The 17,392-nt window shown below is 33.8% G+C and overlaps 1 protein-coding gene across 2 annotated transcripts; it reads left to right on the top strand.

Moving 5' to 3' along the window:
• The first annotated feature begins 4,449 nt into the window (after positions 1-4,449).
• On the top strand, positions 4,450-10,084 carry LOC114425885 (F-box protein At3g56470-like). 2 transcript variants are annotated; one of them, XM_028392852.1, is made up of 2 exons: positions 4,450-4,765; positions 8,407-10,084. In XM_028392852.1, exon 2 carries the CDS (start codon positions 8,408-8,410, stop codon positions 9,821-9,823), a length of 1,416 nt encoding a protein of 471 aa, XP_028248653.1. In that variant the 5' UTR covers positions 4,450-4,765; position 8,407; the 3' UTR covers positions 9,824-10,084. The 2 variants fall into 2 exon arrangements, with proteins under 2 accessions (XP_028248653.1, XP_028248654.1); XM_028392853.1 differs by having other exon boundaries at positions 4,450-4,759.
• The last annotated feature ends 7,308 nt before the right edge of the window (positions 10,085-17,392 follow it).

The raw sequence follows: 17,392 nt of genomic DNA on the forward strand, positions 1-17,392 counted from the left end.
ATCATTAGATAGATAAAAAGATATTTACATCAAGTGCCTACAAGGAAGATCCTACAGAGGAATCATCCTCTCTCTCTTCCTTCTCCATTCCGCTGCCATTCATCTTCCAAGAAGCAAAGGAATCCATTGATGAAGAAGATCCTAGGCCTACAAGCTCCAAGGGAGCTTACATTAGAATGTGTAGACCATAACAAAGCTACTGGCGGTAAAGGACAACAATCTTTTAGAAATACTTGTTACATAGGGACATACAAATTGCAAATTATTAGAACACATTTTATTACATAAATTAGACAAATAAGTTGATGATGCTTTTACCTGGACAAAATAATTGTCATACACATGACTGATACATATAACGTGATGAACAAAAAAATCGATTGGTGGTTGACTTCTAAGTGGAAAAAACGTCATGCTTTGTTGGAGAGAAATAAAAACAAGGATGACATTATACCTTGATGCAATCACATATCTCATGTCGGTTATATTCATCCACTTATGCATGGTAATCTGCATGTAACAATTATAATTACATTTATTTAAAGTGAAATTAATCCCTCAATACCTAACAAAAAATTTATATACCATGGATAATCCATCAACAAGTAGGGACCACTTTAATTCCTCAAATTTGTCTATGCCACCAAGTATGTTGATATACTCATCAAACCATTTTGCAAGTTTTCTAAGCAAATGGTTGTGATCCAAAGACCATGAATCTTCACACATACCTAATAAGGCAACAATTGCACGATATCCACAATTACCATCAACTTTAACATCGACAATGTTTTCAATGGAATCATGAATGTATGGATGAAATTGATCCAACATCGGTATGGTCCTTCTTGGTTTTACTTGCTCAGATGATGGTGCACTACGTTTGACTAAACAATTACTATTTTTGCACAGATTGTAATGCATCAACATACTCCCAGTAAGACAGATCACGCTTTGTTGATCTTTGATGTTTGATCACTGATTTCTTCTAAGCACCTTTTGTTTTGACATTTTCTAGAGGAGCACACATAGAATTTAGATCAGGGTAGGAAATTTCCCAAAGTTTACTCTTTTGAGTAACTTTGCCACAAACATCAAACTCTTCAAACCACTTGGATATGGTTTCCATCTATTCGGTTATGTTGACTTCGGGCTCAGATAACCCTTGGTATGAAAAACTTAGCCTCCGCCAAAACATATGGATTACATCAAGAGGTATGCTACCGACAACATATCTAGCTAACTCGCATGCACAAGAAAGACCATGAGTAGTTCTCATTACGCATCCACAATGAGAACTCTTAATACCAGCATAACTTACACGCTCAAACTTAGCAGCGATCTAGTTTAAAGCATACCTTGATACCATGCCAAGTAGTTTCTTGTATAAGGTAACTTTAAAAACATGTCCAACCACATGTGTACTTTTCTCAAAAGATGCCTTAATTTCGGTGTGTTGTATTGTGATCATGTTGTTCATGGCTTTCCAAACACTACATAAGTCTCCAAGGTTATTCTGTAGTAGTTTCTTTAAGGTCTAATGAGTAGACTCAACCCTACATATGAAATACACAAACAAGTAAAGAAAAACAATTATTTTTATCCAATAAATCCTAAACCCTAACAAAAACAAATATTTACAACTTTCATACATGTTAGTTGTTGTGTTTCCTAAATGCATCACCTTATCTGTCCAGGCTTTAACAAACATTTCTTTATGGGGAATCAACCATGTTTTCTTGACATAGTCAGCAAACATTGGCCATGGTGAGCAAGCAATTTCAAACTTCATAAGGCCCTCATCTATCTCTTTCTTAGAAGGACAATCCACCAAACTCCCCTAGGTTTCCATGACATAATCTCATGCATTTTTTTGACCAACCAGGGTTTTACATTTTGCTTTCACATTCTTATCAATATGAAACAGACACAACAAATTGGTAGACTTACGGAAAAAAAATTTCATCACATTCATCAATGCTAGATCTCTATCGGTAACAATAACTCTAGGGAGTGCATCACGACTGAAAAAATAAATCGAAAGTGTTCTAGAGCTCAACAACATTATTTAAATGTTCTCCCTCCAAATAGGCAAAAGCAGCAAAAAAATGTCATCCCTGTTGGTGTCACACCAACAATATCAAGTAACGACATCCTGTACCTGTTTGTTTTGTAGGTACTATCTATCAAAAATACCAAATTACAGGCATTGGATAATTTGACTGCATTAGGATGACTCCAAAATATATCATGTATAACATCTTCATCCTTCAATCTATGCCACTGAATACACTAACCCTGTTCAAGAAGCTTTATTAGTTGTTGCATTTTTGTAGTACTAGCTCTTATGGAAGAATAGTATGCATTTCTCCCATTGTATACTTGCTTGATTGTTGTATAACTGTTGGCATTGTCCTCCTTCAATGTTAGAAGAACATTTCTTGGTTTCACCATTGACTTTGTCATATCAACAATAATAATCTTCTCATCCAAAGTCAGTCAACCAACATATGGATGTTCAACTAATGACTTAGCCAATTCATGATTGGGACACCCATATTTTCTACTACTAGTAACTGTTCATGCTAAATCTTTCTTCCTGGCCCTATACTGACCACTTGATGCAATCCTACCCGTCAAGGACATTGGATAGAAGACTCCAAGAAGATTAGGCCAGAGATGCAAGAGAAGACCCTAGGATTCTCATGAGCCTTAGGATAGATTTCGAGACCATGGGTTAAGTATGAGCTCACTTATCTTTGTACATATTAGATTATGGTTTCATTATTTTTGGGCTTTGTATTTAGGGCTCCATAATGTAGGTAGGGTAACCTAGAAATGTAAGATTTTCCAATCCTTGTATTTTAGGGCACCTAGACTAGTTTTTGTATTAGGGGTAGTTTTATAATTTCGCATGCATTAAGTGAATATTTGATGTGAGTGTTGGGAAATAAATTTAATTGAATTGGGAAAAGCCCAATCCAATTAAATTTTGGAGGGGAAGGTGAGCATTTTCTTGCTACACTCCATTCCCACATCATATAGTCACACTTTGTGCATGTCTTTCATGATTTACATGTCTCTTGACACCTAAGCACACTTAGTGTAGAATCTTGGACTTAATCTTGGATTAGTGAGCTGAACCATAGCTAAAATTCACTAATCATAATTAGTAAAATGTTGACTCCACAAATTTAATTTCAAATTCAAGTGAAATTTCAATAGAATTTCAAATTTCTCTCCAATTTTGTGTGACACTTAGGCTATAAATAGAGGTCATGTGTGTACATTTTTCCAACTTTGATCATTTGAGAAGTACATTTCAAAGTCCAGACCTCATTTGAGGTACAAAATTTCATGTTCCTTCTCTCCCTCTCCCTCCGCTCATCTTCTCCTACCTTCAAGCTCTTATCCATGGCTTCCTATGGTGGTGAGCTTCTTCTTGACTCATGTTATCCTTGAAGTGGCATCTCCAATCATCTTTCTTCCTTCTCCATTCTGCTGCCATTCATCATCAAGAAGCAAAAGACTCCATTGATGAAGAAGATCCAAGGCCTACAAGCTCCACATGGAGCTACGTCACCACTTCTTTCACAACCAATTAAAACGAATGAGGTTCTTCCTCTAATATTAGTATTTGTGTCTGACCTCACAATCACCGCCACAAAACCAATATCATAATTAACAGATCGATCCCAATGCAAAACATCATTATGGGTAGCAAATACCTACAATGCAATCCATAATTATTTAGTCTTCAAGGGACATTCATTTACTTACTTTAACAACAAAAAATTATATTAATACCTGAAAAATTATTGAAGGCATCAGAACAATCAACATGTTGATACGCACCAGGTTCATCTTCATTTTCTTCATTCATATCAACTTCTTCAGATATTACATTGTCATGCATCCACTTATCTTCGTCTATCTTAACAAAACATTGAAACAAAATCAATGACAAACAAATGACCCCTAACCACACCATACATTCATGGACTTAAAAAATAAATTTAAAATAAACGACTAAAATAAAATAAAAGTCTAAATTATTTTAAAATAAATACCACTTTCAAACTATAAATTATTTTAAAACAAATTATTTTATCAAACTATATGTATTTATAAATATTTTAAATAATAATACTAATTATTTTTTAAAAACAATAAAACATATTTTTTAAAAAGTTTTAAAAAATAGAACTTACGGATTATCGATCCGTCGGAACCAAAATTCATATGGTTCTTATGAATTGGTAATCTGTAAGTTATAACTTACGAATTATTAATCTGTAAATTTTATATAACTTATGGATTATCAATCTGTAAGTTTTATACAAAAAAAAAAAAAAATCAAAGACAAGTTCCAATACCTTACCTCTATCATTAACCGTCACACCAACCACCAACACAACTACCACTTGTCGACGAACCACCTTAACACTTGCACCCTCGACCAAAGCTGACACAACAACAAAGGACCTCTCCTCTTACAAGAATGAATCAATGAATGAAAAGAAAGCAACATAATGAATGACTGAAGAAGGCAAAAGGAAGAAGAAATAACTAGGGATATTTCCAGAATTTCAAAAATACGCTGGGTGCACAAACAGAATTCTAGGTGCACAAAGCAAAAAGCCTAACATGGATTGTGTTTGAACTAAGCCCAGCATCAATTTCTAGGTCAGCTTCTGCGTATTCGAAGTCGGAACGTTTCTTTCTTGTGATGGAACATCGTGCGAACTTACAGCTACAGGTACAGGTTAGTGATTATTCAACTCTCTCACGGGTTTGTGTTTTTTGTTAAAGGTTTTCTCCTCTTACGCGTGTACGTGTGTCGATTTCTCACTTTGAAATGTATATTTTAATTATATGACTACTCCTGGTCCTGGGTGATAACTGATAAATAATCTGTTTGATGCATGCCCTAAGTCGGTATATTATCAATGTTTAAACAGAATATTGTGATTTATGTGCAAATCCTTGCAGTTCTTGGTTTGTGGGTTCTACGCTAGTACAATGAGGATCATGTTTATTTGTGAATTCTGAATTGCAACATGGCCTATCGATGTAGGATGGTATTTAGGAAATGTGCCCTTATTTTCTAGGACAAAGAGAATTTTTAATGTGATTGGAGATATATTTATACTTATTTGAATTCTTTTGCACAATCATGTTTATATAATTTTTTTTCTTATATAAATATGTATATTTTTAAATTTAAATTAATGTAGCTGTAACCTAGATTATTGAAAAACTCTGTATCCACTACCCGGGTAATGCTGCTATCTCTATCATGACTAATTGAGGAAACAAATCATGATAAGATAAGTAAATATAGTAATCAATCCTGTTATGAGATAATGAGGAATCACGGAAACCAATCCTATAAGATAATCTAAGAAAGATATGATAAGGCCTTTTTTAATATTTCCATATATTCTGACAATTCTATTGGTTTCTCTCACAAAAATGTTCTCATGAGTATACCTATTTTGACTTGTATTACTTTGCAACAAGTCATCATGTGGGAGAACGTAAGGACAGATAGTTTCATAAATTGTTTTTCTGATTGCCTTTGTCCTTCCTTCATCTTTTGATTTGTCATTCTTGCTAAATTTCATTTGGATAGCTTATACGACATTGTATACATTCTGTCTGTTTTCTGAGGATTTGTAGTTGTAGGGAGGTATTAGCACATCATTAATTTCTTGGAAAAATAAATAGCGATAATTTAATCAGCCCAGTCTTTTCTCCAAAACCATTAAGCCTAGTACAAGCTTCCATCCTAAGAAAATTGTTAAGGCTGACTAATCTGATATTAATCTTTCATTGTATATAATATATAAATAAAAAGAAAAGGGATGTCAGTTTGTTAGTTTTAGTCAGCTACTGTTGTTTCTTGGCTGTTAGGTTATTGGGTAGCTGTCTATAATAAGGCAGGTCTGTCGTATTTTAGAGAGACCAAATGATAATCACATAGTGCAGAGCATATTTCCTTGAGCTCTTTGTTTCTCTTCCCTTCTATCCTCTCTATTCCTTTTCTTCTCTCTTTGCCTCTTTCTTTCTCTGTCATTCTGTTTCTTTCTCTTTCCCACCTAAATCCTATAACAGTTGGTATTCAGAGCTGGCTGTCTACGGCCACTAGACCAGAATCTTTTCATTCATGGGCACAGAAATAAGATCACAGACAGTGATGCGTGAAATGGAAGAAAGATTTGTTCAAATAGAGCAAAAGCTTGCAAAGATTGATGCACTATCAGACATGGTGGGTCCGTGGAGGGCATTTCTGATCTGCTTCAAGGGCTAATGCGCAAAAGGGATAATGCTTCCATCAATCTTGAAAATAATCAAAGAAATGGGCATCATCGTACACACAATCTAGATCACTTTCGAGATAGACATGATTCTAATAGAAGGGAGTATCGGCTGCCAACAATTTACAAAGACGGTATTCCCAAAATTTCAGAGGGGAGATGTTATTGCTTGGATACTCAAGTGTGAAAGATTCTTTGAGCTGGATGAAACCCCTAATGGCATGAAGGTTAAGATGGCAAGCATGGGACTAGATGATAGAGCATTCAAATGGCACCAAGCTTATGAGCAGCTATGGGAAGGTGAAGACCCAAGCTGGGACAAGTATGTTGAAGCCTTGAAGGTCATTTTGGACCTTCACATGAGGCCCTCACGGAAGATTCAGCAAGGCACCTTGGCAGATTTTAATGATGAGTTTGATGCGATTTCTTGTAAACTCCACGTATCTGAAGACTATCATGTTGACGCTTATTTGACTGGTCTGCAAGAAGAATATGCTGGCCCAGTTCGCTTATTGAAGCCAAGAACCATGAGAGAAGTTCGCAGTTTGGCACGCATGCTAGAAATCACACTATAGCGACAAGCTGAGAGGAAGCTGTTGATCAAGAGCACAGAATTTATGGCTTCTGGTAGTGTTAACTGTGGAAGAATTTTAAATGCAGAATGCAGGGTGAAGATTTTACATTTGGTTTGAGAGTAATGGAGCTTCCTACATATGATATGGTATTGGGATTGAAATGGCTTAAAGAATCAATAATGCATTTGAGGACTATGATGCACTTGCCATGTACTTTTCGTACAATGGAAAAATGCTTAAACTTAAACCCAAGCCACCAAATGAATGCCAATTGGTGGAATCTAAAAAGATACATCCTGAAGATATTGTGGAAGGGCAAATGTTCATGCTGCTATTGGTTAAGCGTAGGGATATTGTGTTTGAGAGTAATTTTTGGAAGTTGTTCTTGAATTGGGGATTGAACTGAAATCATCTTCTTATTATCCTCAATTAGATGGGCAATTTGAAGTCCTTAACATGTGCTTGGAGACTTACTCGAGGTATATGTGTTGGAGAATCCAAAAGAATGGAGTAAGTGGCTGTCTCTTGCTGAATGGTGGTATAATACCACATTCCCCTCATGAGCTCTTGTATGGTCAAAAACCACCACTGCACATTCCCTATCTCCCAAGGAATTCAGTGGTAGATGCACTTGACAGAACATTTGCAGCAAGGGAAGCAATGGTGGGAGTTCTTAAACATCACTTACATTGTGCCGCAAACATGATGAAGCAAAAGGCAGATTTAAGAAGGTCTGATAGGGGATTTCAGATTGGTCAGTGGGTGTTTCTGAAGCTTCAGCCATGCAGACAGATTTCTGCAACAGCAAGAAACTCTGAGAAACTTGCTCCTAGGTACTATGGGCCCTATAGGATTCTGGAAAAGGTAGGTCCAGTTGCCTATTACAGCTTCCAGAAAACTCTTGAATCTTCTCAGCATTTCATGTCTCTGTACTCAAGTTATGCCCAGACCCCTCTGTTAAGCAGAGGCATCCTCCCATTGATTGGCCAGTCATACCTAGTTCTATGTTTCCTGAAAAGATTCTCAACAAACGTATGGGAAGGAAGAAGGGTCTTATTATTACTGAAGTTTGGTATAGTGGTGTGGTTTACCTGATCAGGAGGCTACATGGGTTCCTCTATTCAAGTTTCAACAACAATATCCTGTGTTTGAAATGCATGACCCTTGAGGGCAAGGGTCTTCTTTTGGGGAAAGGGTATTGATAAGTAAATAAAAAGAAAAGGGATGTCAAGTAGTTAGTTAGTTTTAGTCAACTACTGTTATTTTATGGTTGTTAGGTAGCTGTCTATAGATAAGGCAGGTCTGTTGTATTTTAGAGAGACTGAATGATAATCACGTAGTGCAGTGCACATTTCCTTGACGTCTTTGTTTCTCTTCTCTTTCCTTCTGTCCTCTCTATTATGTATCTTCTCTCTTTCCCTCTTTCTCTGTCTTTCTATTTCTTTCTCTTTCCCACCTAAATTCTGTAAACAATATATTTGATGTCTCATTTAGTTATAAACATCATGCAGGATGCATTCATTACTGTGGGAAGCTATCATCACAAAAATTGTTGCCAAAAGGATGAAAAGAAGAAATAAAAAAAGAAACTTGAGAAAGAAATACTATGAGGATTGGTCAAGTATCCCTTCATTGCCGTTGAAAGCAGTCAGGAGAAGATTTAGTGTCAAATGTAGAAAAAAAATACACAGAAGAAAAAAAGAATTGAAAAAGAAAAACTTTGCAGATTGGTCTAGTCTCCCTCGAGGTATACTTGAGATGGTTGCTGAAAGACTGACCTTTATCGATTGCTTATCAATCAGCAAAGTTTGTACAAGTTGGAATAGAGTTCTTGGTGAAGAACTTCCTAGGTGGCAAAGGCATGGATTTCCTTGGCTCTTGGTGTCAGATCAGCAGAACAAAGAGATTAGAACTTGTATCAGTATATTGGAGAATCGTGTTTGGGAGTTGGAGTTATCAGAGGCATATGGAAAGTATTGTTGGGGATCATTTTGTGATTGGTTAATTATGGTAAAAAAAATTGACAATTTCCATCTTGAAGTTAACTTGTTGAATCCATTTTCAGGACGCCAAATTAGTCTCCCTTTAATATGGAACTTTTACCACAAGATGGTGCATTCAGGGCTTCCCTCTGAGAATAACTTTATTTGCATGCTTCTACACAGCCAGTACTGTGAGCTGGCTTTTTGGGTCCCAGGAGCAAATTCATGGCGTAAACATAAACTAACGGGTGAGCCATTTGAGGATGCTGTATTTTGTAATGGAAGCTTTTACCTCCTGGCTGATGGATTTAATATATGGCAAATTGATGTTCGAAGTATCTACTCTAGCATTAGCAAAGGTGATGATGATTTTGGAACACAGTCCAAGATAGAAACACAGTTTCTTGAAGTACAAAGGCCTGAGATATTACAAGAAGGGATTATATTACACAATCATCATGACTATCAAATTTTAAGATATCTTGTGGAGTCTTGTGGGGAGCTTTTGCTTGTTTGTAGATATTTTAGTACCAAACAAGATGCGGTGCTTGAGACCCTAAAATTCGAGGTATATTCATTGGACTTTTGTCAATTATCTTGGAAGAAGGTTGAGGATTTGGGGGATCAAATGATATTTTTGGGGAAATGTTCCTCAACATCCTTCTCTGCAATGGAACTTGGAGCTGGAATTAGAAACAGCATTTTTTTCTGCAATGATCCAATTGTTCCTTGGTGGAATGAATGGGATTCTGATCATTTAAAAGGTATATTAACCCGTTTTGGCGCCAATAGGACTGACATAAGCAATTGGGGCATTTTCAGGCTTGGCAATGAGGATGGCGAGCCGTTTTGCTTCCATGGTGATATAGACCATTGGACATACACCTGGTTTACTGCACCTTCATGGTGGTGTTATAGAAATATTCCTCCAGAAGGAAGCAGTTAATCTCAGTACCGTATGTTGCTAACTGGCAAATAGATGTGTTATGCATGTGTATATGTGAACCTATTTGGTGTTTTAGAATATGCTCATGAAGTGTTGAGAAGCCTTTTTGTGTGAGAATTAAGAAAAACCGAACACATGCACAACTACTCTTCAATCTTCATCTGTAGACTTAACTTTTTTTATATACATTCTTTTGATATGTTTATCATCAAGTTTAAATATTAACCAATACTGGCGACTTTTTTGCCACCATATACGTTATACTCAATCTGCAGGTGGCGGTGCTTCCCTATTCACCGGCTATATATAGATAAACTGATGGATAAAAAAAGAAGTTATTATAAAGACAAGAAAATTTACAATTAAAAGGAAGATACATGTCATTTTTTCAAAACAAGGTATATATACTAGTTAATGTCATTCTAAAAATACAGTCAATAATCTCAATCACTATTCATATTTTTTTTATCCATAGGAACTGAATATAGTACCAGAGAGTTTATAACATTTATACACTTTACTCAACTGAGTTAGATCCCCTTATCAATCACTATTCATGTTAAAATGTAGTATACTAAATTTAAATCTCCAATTACTTATATATATATATATAGAGAGAGTATATTAAATTTGAATCTCCAATTCATCAAATTGACATAATAGTGTAAGGTCTCATTGCATTCGCATATATCTATTTAGTAGGAGAATATGTGTTTGATTATTTTTGTGTGTAAAATTTTCTTAAGTCAACAATAGTGACATACGGCAAGATTAGGGGACACTCATGGTCTCACACCTAAGACAAAAAAAAACTCTAATTTTTCATTAAAATTTACTTCTTAAGGGTCTAAAAATTTTCATAACTTAAAAATATAAATTCCTTTTAAATTAAAATATTTATTCTAACAGGTATAGTTCATACTTCAACCGTAATGATTTAAGTTATTCTAAGTTTCTATAATTAAAATTTTCTAACACTGTACTATATGAACTATCAATGAGGATTGAGTTTAGTGGAAGGGGTTAATTCTTCATAACATGATAATTTTATTCACATTTAGTGTTCGACCATATTATGAATATAAGTGTCTTAAAGAAGAATAACAGGGGGAAATCAAATCAGAATTCAATTTCTCCCAATTTTATTTTCTAATTTAACCTCTTGAAATTTTAAATATCTAATAAAACGGAAAGTTACAAATATGGAAATGTGTTTTGTTTTGTATATGGAAAGCATAACCCTCTATAAAATGGGAACACATTTCCATTTTGTATAATACTCAACATAAAGGGGTTTCCATTAGGGCTCAGTGTATTTTTGACAGAATAAAATAATAAGTGATGCCAATAGAAATCAATTGGTGCCAATACAAAACCCTGACATGGGCCCAGCCTTAATTTTTAGGTGAGCTTATTTTTATTTTAATATATTAAATATTTAGTATTAATATTAGTTGGTTTGGTTCAACTTCTTCGCATTCAGAACGTTTCTTTTTGGTTATGCCTAGTGCTGACTTCCTCGAGTATTACATATAAGAAGAAAAAACACATTTTTTTTATTAAAATATAATAAAATTTCAATTAATTTTATTTTATTTTATGTTATTATTTTTAAAATATCTTTCATTTAATTGAGGTGTTAGCTTCAATTAATCTTATCCTTGATATCAAATTCCAATAAAGGATAAGTTCGAAAAAAAAATTACTTTTTAATTAAAATTGATGTAATTAAATGTAATTAACTAAGTTTCTTAGTTTATCATGTTTTTTTCTTACTCCCTCGGGTCTCGAGCATATATAGCAAAAGATTCTTGTATTTTGGTTTCAAATATAAGTAAATCTCAATTACCAATGCCTTATTTATTGAGACTACCTTCAAAATATCATTCATTTAATAAGATAAAAAAAATTATGCTTAATATCAAGTTCCAATAAAGAATAACTTAAGAAAAATGTTCAATTTTTTGTTGGGAGTCACTTCTAATGAAAATAACTAATTCCTTAATAAGTGTGAAAGAAGGTGCATGTGCCAAGTTAGTTAGTGATCATTCACCTTTCTCATAGGTTTGTTATTTGATTAAAATGTGTTTTTTTGTCCTCATAAATATGAAAGTATTCAAAATTTGTATGTGTAAAATTTTTAGTGTATTTTTTATCCTTATAAAATTTAAATGTGTTGTTTTTAGCTCAAAGTAAGGTTCAAACATTAGAACCTACAACGTAACTCTTTACATGATTATATAGATAATCGATGTAAAAAACATCATATTTACATTTGTTATATGTATAACTGATGTAAAATGTTATCTTTATAGGTTCGAATTTATCATGTTCAAGTTAAAAAATGATATACATTTCAATTTTATGAGAAGGAATAATATATTCAAAATTTTACATGGATAAATTCTAAATATTTTCATATTTACGAGGAAGAAAAATATATTTAAACTTTAGTATTTTTGAAACACGCTTGTCCATGTCTCGAGCTTCAAGTTCTCACTCTATTTTTTAAAAATATTTGTTACATCAAAATTGCGTCTTGTTTTGTCAAAATCTTCACAACGCAGTGGTATTTTTTTTCTTAATTGTGTGTGACTTTAGTTTAGGGAGGGAAAATGGGAGGGGAAGCTTAACCTTGAATTTTAATGTTACTTAATATTTGTCTGTTTTGTTCTACAATTTTCACTCATTGTGGTTCTGGTTTTATGATGTTGACTCTTTCTAACCTCTCGTTTTTGGAATGGTTACCTTGCATGTACTTTACTAGTGTCCTATCCCGACGATGCTCGGATTTTTTTTTAAAATAAAAAAATAAATGAGTGAAGCGTTATGACGTTCGTTGCCGTAGCTGCAATGAAAGAAGAACCGAATCAGATTCCAAAAGAAGCTTCAATTTAAAAATTTCCAAATCCCTCTCTCTCTCCTCATGTGCTAGCCATGTGCCCTCTCTTTCTCTCTCTTCCTGTAACGGAGTCTTGTTGGCCCATATCATCCTCACATGCACTCGTTGGGGGAAGCCACACCCGGCTAATTTTCCAAAAGGGGTTTGTTTTACAAACTATTTCCGCAAATGGGGCACTTTTCAAACTATTTCCTGCATGGTGTCATTTTTTACGTAAAATCCATGCAAATCCTAGAAGGCATTGGCAAGTTCGGGCTGGGGATGACAGCTGGCACTGGTCTTGCCAGTGTTACTAGCAATTTGAGGTAGGTGGGACTCGCCAGTTTGACTGGCAAGTTGAGCTAGGGGAGTTCCGAGGGTTGCAGGCGCACAACAGAAGAGCAGAAGCCGTGCACATTGGACTCGCCAGTTTGACTGGCGAGTTGAGCTAGGTGAGCTCGTTTTCGAGGGTTGCAGCGTAGCAGAAGCGCAGAAGAGCAACAGTAGGGAATCGCCAGTTTGACTGGCGATTTGCTTGGAGGAAATCGCCAACTCCAATAGCGATTTGGGCTCCATAAATCCACCCTACCCCCATAGAGCATCCACACAAGAAAAACGCAGGAAAGAAGGAAGTTGTTGGTGTTGGTGTTCGAGTGAAGCTTTCCCCAGAAAGAGATCCATTTCCAGTTTTCTCACTTGGTAAGTTTGTTTAATTATTTTTTTATTTTATTTGTATTCTGATAATTAGTAGTAAATTAGGTATAGTAAATTAGTAGTATATGTTATTAGTTTTCTATCTTAAGTTAGTTTTAGTTTGAAATGATAAATTAAGTTTAGTTTGATAATTTAAGTTTTGTACGGTAGGTTTATTTTTAGTTATAGTTTTAAATGATATTAAGTTTAGTTTTAGTTTTTATTTTAAATGATATTAATTTTGTACGTTAGGTTTAGTTTTAGTTAAATATATTTACATTTTCTATGCTAGATTAGTTTTGCATATTAGGTTTATATGATACATTGTATTAATTTTCTATTCTAGATTATGTTAGATTAGTTTTCTATGCTAGATTAGTTTTGTATATTAGATTTATATGATATTAGGTTTAGTTTTAGTTTTATATAATACATTGCATTAATTTTGTATATATATTATATTAATTTTTGTTGGTAAATATATATATTACATTATTTATTTAAATTTGTGTTTACTTAGTTTTAGTTATAAATGATAAATTATGTTATTTATTTAAATTTGTATTTACTTAGTTTTAGTTTTAAATGATAAATTATGTTATTTATTTAAATTTGTGTTTACTTAGTTTTAGTTATAAATGATAAATTATGTTATTTATAAAAATCTGTGTTTACTTAGTTTTAGTTTTAAATGGTAAATTAGGTTTAGTTTGATAATTTAAGTTATTTAGTGTAGGTTTAGTTTTAGTTTTAGTTTTAAAAGATATTAGTTTTAGTTATAGTTTTAAATGATATTAGTTTTAGTTTTAGTTACAAATATTTAAATTTTCTATGCTAGGTTAGTTATATAATACCTTGTATTAATTTTGTATATGTATTATATAAATTTTTGGTCCCAAATATATATATATATATATATATATAATGTTATTTTTTTTTTGTTTTTGCATGTAATTTAATTTATTTATGGAATATATTTAAATAATGTTTTATATATTTAAATTTTGTTATAATATATTTTGTTATTTATTCAAATTTTAATTATGTGGGATATATATTTAATTATTTTATTGTAAATGTAGTTAATTTTTTTTCTTTACAACTAATGTATAAATTATTTTGTGAATTTATTATATTATATTTTATTTTGCAGTATCAATGACATGTTCGTCGTCATGTTCATCAAATATTAAAATTAAGTCTAGCCTGATCGATGATGACGTATTATGGATGCAAGCTAAACATGTTTCAGAACATGTTTGGAATGGAAAAGAAGACCGGAAATTATACATCAGACGAGTTGTCCCCACGTATCAAGGGGAAAAAGAAATACTAGAGGAAATTATTCCTCTTCTTCGACAATGTGGTTTTTATTGGATAATGAAGATGAGCTACCTAAAAATAAATGCTTCATTAATTACTGCCTTGATTGAAAGATGGAGGCCTGAAACACATACGTTTCACATGAGATGCGGAGAGTGTACGATTACTCTTCAAGATGTCTCAGTATTATTAGGTCTGCGTGTTGATGGGGCACCATTAATTGGTCAAACTAATCTTGATTGGGCTGAATTATGTGAAGAATTGTTGGGAGTCAGACCACAGGAAGGTGAACTTCAAGGCAGTGTGGTTAAATTAAGCTGGTTGGCTCACCATTTTTCACAAATAAATAACCATGACGGTAACGTAGAAAAACTACAAAGGTTTACCCGTGCATGGATCCTTAGATTCATAGGAGGAGTCCTATTTGTTGACAAAAGCAGCAACTGTTGGATCGAGTGGCCTCAGAATAATTAAGAATGGGGGGTTGAATTAATTATTCCTAAACCTTTACTAATTAAAAATTTATTCTTTTAAGGTTTTTACTTATGTTGTTAAGAGAATACGGAGTAGAAGAGAAACTTAACAGAAAGTAAAAGCGGAAATTAAATGCATAGCAGAAAGTAAAAGAGTAGGGAAGAAGGAAACAAACACACAAGAGTTTTTATATTGGTTCGGCAACAACCCGTGCCTACATCTAGTCCCCAAGCGACCTGTGGTCCTTGAGATTTCTTTCAACCTTGTAAAAATCCTTTTACAAGCAAAGATCCACAAGGGATGTACCCTCCATTTTTCTCTTTGAACCTAGTGGATGTACCCTCCACTAGAACTGATCCACAAGAGATGTACCCTTTCTTGTTCTCAGTCAAACCCAAGTAGATGTACCCTCACTTGTACCACAAAGGATGTACCCTCCAATGTGTTGAGACAAAGATCTCAGGCTGTTAAACCTTTGACACTTTGTGAATGGGGATACAAAAGAATTCTCAGGCGGTTAGTCCTTTGAACACTTTTGTATTAGGGAATGAGAAGAATCAAAGAATTCTCAGACTGTGTCGTTTTGAATTCTTTGACAAGGGAGAAGGGAGACACAAAAGAATTCAGGCGGTTAGTCCTTTGATCTTTTGGAAAAGGGAGAAGAGAGACACAAAAAGAATTCAGGCGGTTAGTCCTTGGCGAATTCTTTTTGGCAAAGGGAGAAGAGAATGAAAAGATGAATAACACAAGTTTTCAAGGTTTGGAAAACCAGAAAACTTCAGAAAGCTTTTGGTACAAAGAAGAAGAAGAAGTTCAAAGAGATTTAAGGCTTGTAAAGGATTGTATGAATAAGTGTTCAAGATTATTGAAATGAAAAACAAAGCCTTGCTTTTATAGACTCTTCATGTCTGGTCAAGAAGACCATTTAGAAGAGTTATAACTTTTAGAAAAACTTTAAAACCAATTTGAAAAAGTCAAAACCTTTTTGAAGAGTTACATCTTTTGATTTACCAAAAACAGTCACTGGTAATCGATTACCAAATTAGTGTAATCGATTACCCAAAGCTTTTGTGTGAAAGGATGTGACTCTTCACTTTTGAATTTGAATTTCAACGTTCAAAGGCACTGGTAATCGATTATCAAAACACTGTAATCGATTACAACTTTTTGAAAATAATTGGAACGTTGTAAAGTCAATTTGAAAACTTTATCAAAATAATTTTGCTACTGGTAATCGATTACAACAATTTGGTAATCGGTTACTAGAGAGTAAAAACTCTTTGGTCAAGGGTTTTGTCAAAAAATCATGTGCTATTCAAAGTTTTGAAAAACTTTTTAATATTTATCTTGATTGAGTCTTCTCTTCATTCTTGAATCTTGATCTTGATTCTTGAGATTTTGAACCTTGAATCTTGATTCTAGATTTTCTTCTTGAGTCTTGAATTCTTCTTGATTCACTTGAGTTGTTCTTTGATTGATCTTTGAGCTTTTTGTCATCACCTTTGTCATCATCTTTTGTTATCATCATTGTTATCATCAAAACATCTTTGAATCATTCTTGATTCACCATGAAGCTTTGCTTGCTTCTAGAGCAGCAAAGTTTCCCTAAGGTACCTACAATTTTTACGTGACTTTGAACAATGCAGCACGTATGCATGGGAACCTGCCGTGCTTGCTTTTTTATATAGAGATATGTGTAGCGCTACCGATTACAAAATTAAATCAATTGTAGGTATGTGCATCTTAATCCAAATGTGGACATGGGAACGATGCACGACTTTGGCTCCAAAGAGGACTTCTCCCGTAATAAAAAATAAACCACTCGGACACAAGTTACTTATTTTAAAAATAAGATTTCATTTGAAAATAATTAATAATGTAACGCGAGTCCACTGATGATTTCATATTTTTTTAGGTGGTTGCGACGTGGAAATCAACATATTGGCAATGATGATCTAATAGTTTTTTGTTGCAAATTGGATATCATGAAACGACATGAGGTAAGAAGATCGTAATGTATTCGTTAAACAATAAATACAATGTCATGTTTAAGTGAAAATTAACAATTGTGTTATTGTATGCAGTTTCTGTGGGAGCCTTACACAGCAACTGTTATGTCATCGTTGCCTTCAATTTGTTTGGTTGGTAGTGTAGCGTGGTGCGCGGTGGTGCCACTCATTTGTTTCCATGTTGTTGAG

Source organism: Glycine soja, chromosome 9, assembly GCF_004193775.1.
Source record: "Glycine soja cultivar W05 chromosome 9, ASM419377v2, whole genome shotgun sequence".
In the NCBI taxonomy this organism is placed as follows: Eukaryota; Viridiplantae; Streptophyta; class Magnoliopsida; order Fabales; family Fabaceae; genus Glycine; species Glycine soja.

Bases quoted from the DNA above. Each gene is read 5' to 3' on its own strand.
- LOC114425885 (XM_028392852.1), top strand. From the start codon at position 8,408: ATGCATTCATTACTGTGGGAAGCTATCATCACAAAAATTGTTGCCAAA.